Source organism: Octopus sinensis, linkage group LG27, assembly GCF_006345805.1.
Source record: "Octopus sinensis linkage group LG27, ASM634580v1, whole genome shotgun sequence".
NCBI lineage: Eukaryota > Metazoa > Mollusca > Cephalopoda > Octopoda > Octopodidae > Octopus > Octopus sinensis.
Genome location: NC_043023.1, coordinates 7,892,147 through 7,901,164, shown reverse-complemented (window position 1 = coordinate 7,901,164; position 9,018 = coordinate 7,892,147). Strand labels below are relative to the sequence as shown.

Below are 9,018 nucleotides of genomic sequence, written 5' to 3'. Positions count from 1 at the left end.
CGAAACAGTAAGGACTTCTGGTAAATTGACTGATGAAAGAAGGCCACAAATGACCAGTCCTTTTTTTTTTCCTGTCCTTTTAATTATTGTTTCTCTTGTCCACCTTTGTATTGATACAAAGGCGGACAGGAGAAACAATAATTAGAAGGACAGGCAAAAAAAGACGGGTCATTTGTGGCCTTCTTTCATCAGTCAATTTACCAGAAGTCCTTACTGTTTTATTGTCGTCTAGTGCATTTTTGTTCCATTATATATATATATATATATTATATCATATCTTCATCATCATCATCATCGTTTAACGTCCGCTTTCCATGCTACCATAGGTTGGATGATTTTGACTGAGGGCTGGTGAACCAGATGGCTGCACCAAGCTTCAATTTTGATCTGGCAGAGTTTCTACAGCTGGATGCCCTTCCTAATGCCAACCACTCTGAGAGTGTAGTGGGTGCTTTTTATGTGCCACCGGCATGGGGGACAGTCAGGCGGCACTGGCAATGACCTTGCTCGAATTTTTTGCACATGCCACAACACAGGTACCAGTAAGGCGATGCTGGTAACGATCACGCTCGAATGGTGTCTTTTACGTGCCACCGGCACAGAGGCCGGATAGCCGCTCTTGCAATGATCACATTCGAAAGGTGCTCTTAATAGCCTACTAGCACTGGGCTCGAGTGCCAGTATATATATATATATATATATATATATATAATTGAAGAAATTGGAGTCAACAAGGAGTATGGTTTGACTTATTTTTAAATCACTACAATTGTTTCCACCCAATGTGGTTCTCCAAAAGTACAGATATTCAAGTGTTGTCTTCGAGCAGTTGGTAGATACCACCTGAGGAAACACAACTGGATCTGATAATGCAAACAACAGTTGTATAATCAAATACTCTTTACTCTTTTACTTGTTTCAGTCATTTGACTGTGGCCTTGCTGAAGCACCGCCTTTAGTCGAGCAAATCGACCCCGGGACTTATTCTTTGTAAGCCCAGTACTTATTCTATCGGTCTCTTTTGCCGAACCACTAAGTGACGGGAACGTAAACACACCAGCATCGGTTGTCAAGCAATACTAGGGGGACAAACACAGACACACAAACATATACACACACACTTATATATATATATATATATATACATATATATGACAGGCTTCTTTCAGTTTCCGTCTACCAAATCCACTCACAAGGCATTGGTCGGCCCGGGGCTATAGCAGAAGACACTTGCCCAAGATGCCACGCAGTGGGACTGAACCCGGAACCATGTGGTTGGTTAGCAAGCTACTTACCACACAGCCACTCCTGCACCTATACCTGTACTTTTGGAGAACTATGTTGAGTGGAAACGATTATAGTGATTAAGAAATAACTGTCCAACCAGCTCCTTCTTGTTGACTCTAATTTCTTCAATTTTATATTCACACTCGACGAATACCCAGACATAAGCAAGGAAGTATATAATAATGCTACTGGATAGTATTGGGTAATTCTGAGGGTGGACAAGCTTTATACTGTATTCTGTCATGTTCCTAACAGAATATACCATAAGGTGCAGGAGTGGCTGTGTGGTAAGTAGCTTGCTTACCAACTATATGGTTCCAGGTTCAGTCCCACTGCATGGCACCTTCGGCAAGTGTCTTCTACTATAGCCTCAGGCCGACCAGAGCCTTGTGAGTGGATTTGGTAGACAGAAACTGAAAAGAAGCCCGTCGATATATGTATATATGTATATATATATATATATATATATATATATATATATATATACATATATATATATATATGTGTGTGTGTGTGTGTATGTATATGTTTATATGTCTGTGTTTGTCATATATATATATATATATATATTCACATATGTATATATATACACACATATATATATATATATATATATGTGAAGGCGCATGGCTCAGAGGTTAGAGCATCGAGCTTATGATCGTGAGGTTGTGAGCTCGAATCCGGACCGGGCTGCGTGTTGTGTTCTTGAGCAAAGCACTTTATTTCACGTTGCTCCAGTTCACTCAGCTGTATGAATGAGTTGCGACGTCACTGGTGCCAAGCTGTAGCGACCTGTCTTTCCCTTGGATAACACTGGTGGCGTGGAGAGGGGAGGCCGGTATGCATGGGCAACTGCTGGTCTTCTATAAACAACCTTGCCCGGACTTGTGTCTAGGAGGGTAACTTTCTAGGTACAATCCCATGGTCATTCATGACCGAAGGGGGTCTTTACCCTTTTATATATATGTATGTATGTATATGTTTATATGTCTGCGTTTGTCATATATATATGTATGTGTGTATATGTTTGTGTGTCTGTGTTTGTCCCCCTAGCATTGCTTGACAACCGATGCTGGTGTGTTTACGTCCCCGTAACTTAGCGAGTTCAGCCAAAGAGACCAATAGAATAAGTACTAGGCTTACAAAAAATAAGTCCTGGGGTCGATTTGCTCGACTAAAGGTGGTGCTCCAGCATGGCTGCAGTCAAATGGTAACAAAAGCGTTAGAGTGAGCTCAATTTAAACCATCCATCAAATTTTCATAATAAGTTAAGTTAAGTTAATTTTTTGGCTCAAAAAGCCAAAAGCAAGGCCATGTAGGGGGACATGGAGTTATGTACAGGGTGGGTGTTCATGCAAAGAGTTCAGGCCATTTCTGGTCAAGAGAGATTTTGAACCGAGTGGTCGTCGGCATCTTCACTATTTCATCCGGCAGCTTATTCCACGGATTCGCAACCCGGACGGAGAAAGCCCCTCTCCTTCGATTGAGATGAGATCATCACAGATAGAGCTTTTTGGAGTGACCCTGCAGCTGACGCTCTGGAGCAGGAGTGAAGAACAGCTCTTCCGAGAGGTTACACTTTCTGCTTATGATGTTGTGAGCGAGAATGAGATCACCATGGCGTCGTCGATTTTCTAGTTTATGTTCCAAACACCTTTTTAATAATGATAAAATTATTTCATTAAATTCTTCGTTATTTTAAAAATTAATTGAAAAATAGACGATGCATATCATTAATTTCATATTTTCTATTACTAAACATCAATCTAAATTTGTGATTTTCTTTTTTCTTTTTTCTTTCTTATTCCATTTTACAGATCCTGTCCAAAGGAAGAAATAGAATTAACCAGACTCCTATTTGTATCTTGAAACTCAGAAACTGGTTTTGGCTGTGACAAAAAAGAAAAAGAAAGAAAGAAGGATCATATTTACCCCCAAAGTGGGTGTTATCTGTTACTTTCATCCTCATTGTCATCATCGTCTTCATCATCGTCATCGGCAGTAATCCGTCTGCTTTTCAAAATTCCCGCCAAAACGACGTTTAAATCTTAACAAGCCGTTCCTGTGATTCTTTTAAACTGTTCTGACAGCAACGAGTTTGCAAAGTTCTTGTTACAAAGTCTGTTGACATTTGCTTGTCCGATTTTGAAATTTGAAATTCAAACCCTCCAATTTAATGAAATGACAAAACGTCGTCGAAAATAAACGCCAACAAAACACCAAACAAAAAAAATTTTTTTTTAAAGAACCGAACTGCAAAACACCCAAAAAGTTGGTCAAACTCCAAAATAACATTAACTGTCTGCTCCGCTGTAATTCTTTACATTGACTTTTTTCCCTTTCTTCAGGCAAGTTGCTAGGTTCCTTACTGGTGTGGGTATGTGAGAAACCTCTTCTTGTTTTTGGGGTGTCACTAGCATGCGAAAAAACCCCCTTAAAAAACCCACAAAGCCATGAAAATTGTTGAGGACAACCAACCATAAAAAGAAAACAAGTTATTAAAAGAAAAGAAGAAAAAATTGCAAGACACCTGGATTTACCTGTTATTAATTACAATTATTAATTAATTTATTATTATTCATTGTTTTGATCCAGAGACTTCATTATTATTATTATTATTATTATTATTATTATTATTATTATTATTATTATTATTATTATAAGTATTGTTTGTTAATGAAAATTACTCAAAACGGCAGAACGTTTTTTAAATGTGAGCAAATATTTTTGACCAAAAGGAAAAATAACAACAACAACAACAATAATAATAATAATAATGATAAATAAATTAAATTAAATTTATATATATAAAAAAAAATAGATTTAAATTTGCTTCCCCCTGGCTATCTAGTCTGTCGAGACAATTTGCTACTGTGATTTGAAACTGAAAACTCTCACCTTGGCAACATAACGAATTTCTTCTCGTTAAAATTTTGTTGACTATATATGCATAAATCACACACACACACATGCATACATATATATATATATACACACACATGTATGTATAATTTTTACAAGGAAAAGGTTGATAGTGACACACTCACATATATATGAACATATATAGGCTCTCTCCAAATTGTAAATTTTCACCCAATTCTTTCAAAATAACATCCAGGGACTAGGTTTTTTTTTTAGGGGTCTTCTTAAAAACATTGAATTGAAATCCTGCCACTGGGGAGATAAAAAAAAATAGGGGTCCAATTTGCCTTTTTCCATTCCATCAACTGCAGGGATTGCTGGTCTTTTGATATTTAAATGAGTACCAGTGGTATGCTAGGTTTGATTTAAGTGACAAACCTCACATCTATCTATCTATCTATCTATCTATCTATCTATCTATCTATCTGTCTCTATCTATCTATCTGTCTCTGTCTATCTATCTATCTATCTATCTATCTATCTATCTATCTATCTATCTATCTATCTATCTATTATTCACCTATCTATCTATTTTACTAGATTCAATGAAAAAATAGTAAAAAAAAAAAAAAATTCATTTGTTAAAATTTCAAAACAAATTATAATTTAGAATTAAGATGTTGATACGTAACCCAAGATGGTTTTGGCAGGGATAAAAGCTCGAAAAATAGTAACAAACTGTTTGTGGTAACCAGGAAAATATCTAGTTTAAGATTTTGAGTAGGGTTTCTGACACCAGGAACAGGGGTTATTTATTTTGTAATTTTTTGTTGTCTTTTTTCCATTTGTTATTTACCTGGCCTTGATTAACTATCTACTCAACTTGATTTATACTTTATCTACCTGGTTGCCTATCTAGCTACCTAGATAATTAGCTACTTAACTCTCTAGTTAGCTGCCTAATTAGTTGTCAGAATACTCACTCATCCGCCTACCTACCTGTCTACTTGCCTACCTACCTACCTACCTACCCACCTATTCCTATGTATGAACATAGCTACTTACCTATCTAGCTAGTTGCCAATCTGTCTACATAGTCACCTACCTACCAACTTAACCAGTTACCAATTTAGTTAGTTGGCTATTTATATAGCCTACACACCCTTCTTCCAACCTGTATATCTATATATTTGGTTACCAATCTAACCGCCAGTCTACCTAGCTAGCTACCTTTCTAGTTACCAATCTAGCTCACTATATTAGCTATTGTCCTACCTATTACTGATTTAGCTTCATTCGACCTGTCTATCTACCTATCCACAACCTACCTACAGACCTTGCTACCTGCCTGCCTGCCTATCTGCCCACCTATATATCAATCTTCCGAGCTAGCTGATGTTGACCGACAATAATGAGTTTTCTTGCGACGTTCGGCAAACTTCATCCGAAACCGAAGGCGACGTTTGAGTGTAAATTCTGTGAGAAGTCCTTCTCGCAGCCTGTGTACCTGAAGACACATATCCGAAGCCATACAGGTGAGAAACGCTACCACTGCAACGACTGCGATGAGACGTTTGAGCAGTACAGGGCACTGGTGTCCCACAAGAAGACCCACCGCTCGTTCACGTGCGAGCTGTGTGGGAAAAGTGTAGCCAGTGAGGCTCGGCTCAACGACCATCTGAAATCGCACACCGGCCAGAAACTGGAATGTTACACCTGCAAGCAGCTGTTCACCAGTGTCAACCTGCTTGGGTTGCATCTGCAGAGCCATGCGAAGGACGCATCTCCGCTGCACCAGTCCGACGGTGGCGGGGACAGCAACAACAACAACAAAAGCAGTAGCGATGGTCGCGGGGATGCTGCTATGACAACGGGCGATGATGTGGACCCGTCCAACGAAAACGTTACCTTCGACAACAGCCTGGCGATCTCGTCCATCGTCGACGATTCCAGCCATACCTCGAAGTCGAGCAAGTCTAGTCGAAGTGGGGGGAGCAACAGCAGCAGTAACCACAACACTGAGTGCGAGGTGTGCCACAAGAAGTTCTCATGTGCCTCTAGCTTGACCAAACACATGAACATTCATACAAAGAAGCGGTCGTTCCAGTGCAACTTCTGCGCCAAGTCCTTCCTCCACTCGTTCACCCTCACCCGGCATTTGCGCATCCACACGGGTGAGAAGCCGTATAAGTGCAACTATTGCGAGCAGCACTTCGCTGACGCAAGCACGCGCAACCGGCATGCCAAGATACACCGAGGGTTACTCGGCAATGCAATCTCAGCCATCACAGCCACAGCCCTCACCACCTCCGTCGACAGCAGCTTGGACGCCTGGAGCCAGCCGTACTACGGCGACGCGTACAGCTTTGGCGGGATGGACTCCGACCTCCACTCGGGTGGCAGCGAATACTCCGGTCGATCCCGATCTCGGAACCAGGCGTCGCACATGGCTGGTCATTTGTCCGGCTCAGGCAAGGCCAACAGTAACTACCCAAACTCCGTCCAGTACCCGGGCTCTGACACCTCCCACTCTACAAAGCTGAACTCTTCCTCCCCGTCATCGCCGTCATCATCATTATTACTACCGTCGTTGTCTTCGTCAGTTTTTCCATCCTTCTACGCCTCATTCCACTCTTCGACCAGCAACAGCAATGGCAACAACAACACGTCCACCCCCGTCCCCTCGGCTGTCTCTGCGGAGAACTCCGGTTCCGACGCCAACGACGACGACATGCAGCCGGTGTTACAGATTCTCTCGGCCAATCAGGACCATTGTTTCATCATGAACTCGGATTGCTCAAAGGAGTTTGACGTCATGAACGATCTGTAGCTGGGGGCTGTGGTGGTGGTGGCGGCGGCGACGATGGTGGCGGCGACGGTGGTGGCGGTAGTGGTGGTGGTGGTGGTAGGAAGGGCGACAGGGCAGGGCAGAGCTGAGGCTAAGAAGGGCGCAGGGTTAATCAGGAGGGTGAGTAGATGAGTGGGGGTGTTCGGGTGATTGTGGATTCGGGTGGCAGGCTTAGTGAACGGGTGGATATGGAGGAGGGGAAGGAAAGGAAAAGAAGAGAACTGATCTGGAAATAGGTGGGGATAATGGGATCTTTACTGGCATGGATGGTTAAGGGCTCCCGTGGCGCATTTGTGCAGATTATTGCGTGGTGTGGAACGGTATGGGGGACACAGCAACTGCGTAGTATGGTGAGGTTATAGGAACATTTGTAGGGCGTGCAGTGATATCATGGTGTGGTGTGATGCTGGGAAGAAATTAAGGGTGTGTGGGTGGCACTGGGGTACTGTAATACAGTGTCGGTTACCATACCTCGAGTGTGAAACTCTAGTATGGTGTGATGAGGTCTTGGGATCAAATGAGAGGTGTGCAGGATTAGCATGGTATAGTTGCTGGGTTACTGTATCTGGGGTGTCATGCAGCCTTGGGGATCAAATCAGGGGTGTGCAGTGATAGTGTGGTTTTGTGTTGTGTGTTGGTTACTGTATCTGGGGTGTGGTGCAGCCTTGGGATCAAATGAGGGACATACAGCAGTAGCATAGTGGTTAGGGTATTCAGCTCACGATCGTAACGTCATGAGTTCAATTCCTGGCAAGGCATTATGTCCTTGAGTAATCCACTTTATTTCCTGTTGCTCCAGTCCCCTCAGATGGCAAAAATGAGTTGTATTTCAAGGGGCCAGCCTTGTCACATTCTGTGTCGCATTGAATCTCTGTGAGGACTACGTTAAAGGTACACGTGTCTGAAGGTGGCGAGCTGGCAGAATCGTTAGCACGCTGGATGAAATGCATAGCCGTATTTCGTCTGTCGTTACGTTGTGAGTTCAAATTCCGCCGAGGTTGACTTTGCCTTTCATCCTTTCGGGGTCGATAAATTAAGTACCAGTTCCGCACTGGGGTCGATGTAATCGACTTAATACCTATGTCTGTCCTTGTTTGTCCCCTCTATGTTTAGCCCCTTGTGGGTAATAAAGAAATACGTATTTCGTCTGCCGTTGAGTTCTGAGTTCAAATTCCACCTAGGTTGACATTGCCTTTCATCCTTTTGGGGTCGATAATTTAAGTACCAGTTATGCACTGGGGTCAATATAATCAATTTAATCCGTTTGTTTGTCCTTGTTTGTCCCCTCTGTGTTTAGCCCCTTGTGGGTAGTAAATAAATAGGTATTTCGTCTGCCGTTACGTTCTGGGTTCAAATTCCGCTGAGGTCGACTTTGCCTTTCATCCTTTCGGGGTTGATTAAATAAGTACCAGTTACGCACTGGGGTCGATATAATCGACTTAATCCCTTTGTCTGTCCTTGTTTGTCCTCTCTGTGCTTAGCCCCTTGTGGGTAGTAAATAAATAGGTACACGTGTCTGTGGAGCACTCAGCCACTTGCATGTTAATTTCACAAGCAGGCTGTTCCATTGATTGAACCAACTGGGACACTTGTCATCGTAACCAATGTAGTGAAGATGTGTGGCCTAGTGGTTGGGGTGTCGCGCTCGTGATTTCTTGATCGTGAGTATAATTCCCAAACCAGGCAGTGGGTTGTCTTCTCGAGCAAAGCCCTTCATTTCATGTTGCTCTACAGGCATGAGAGACACAGGATCAATCGGTTCATATAAATTATGCAATTCACGCATGCTTTGTACTTCCAGTAGAAAGGACTATTATTATTATTATTATCATTATTATTATTATCAAGAGAACCATCCGAACATGGTCGTTGCCAGCACTGCCCCGACTGGCCTCCGTGCCGGTGGCATGTAAAATGCACCATCCGATCATGGCCGTTTGCCAGCCTCGTCTGGCCCCTGAGCCGGTGGCACGTAAAAAGCACCCACTACACTCACGGAGTGGTTGGCGTTAGGAAGGGCA

At 42.5% G+C, this 9,018-nt stretch overlaps 1 protein-coding gene across 2 annotated transcripts in view; it reads left to right on the top strand.

Annotated features, from left to right (window-relative positions):
* Positions 1-8,588, top strand: part of LOC115225497 (zinc finger protein 260-like) — a 25,724-nt gene extending 17,136 nt beyond the window's left edge. Inside the window, exons 2-3 of one of the 2 annotated variants that reach the window (XR_005003983.1) lie at positions 3,105-7,598; positions 8,504-8,588. Coding sequence is in view for 1 of the 2 variants with exons in the window: in XM_036513936.1 (XP_036369829.1) it covers positions 5,561-6,979 (1,419 nt within the window). In the remaining variant the exon portion in view is untranslated. Of the gene's footprint in view, positions 1-3,104; positions 7,812-8,503 lie in introns of those variants that run through there. The other variant, XM_036513936.1, reaches the window with a different exon arrangement.
* The last annotated feature ends 430 nt before the right edge of the window (positions 8,589-9,018 follow it).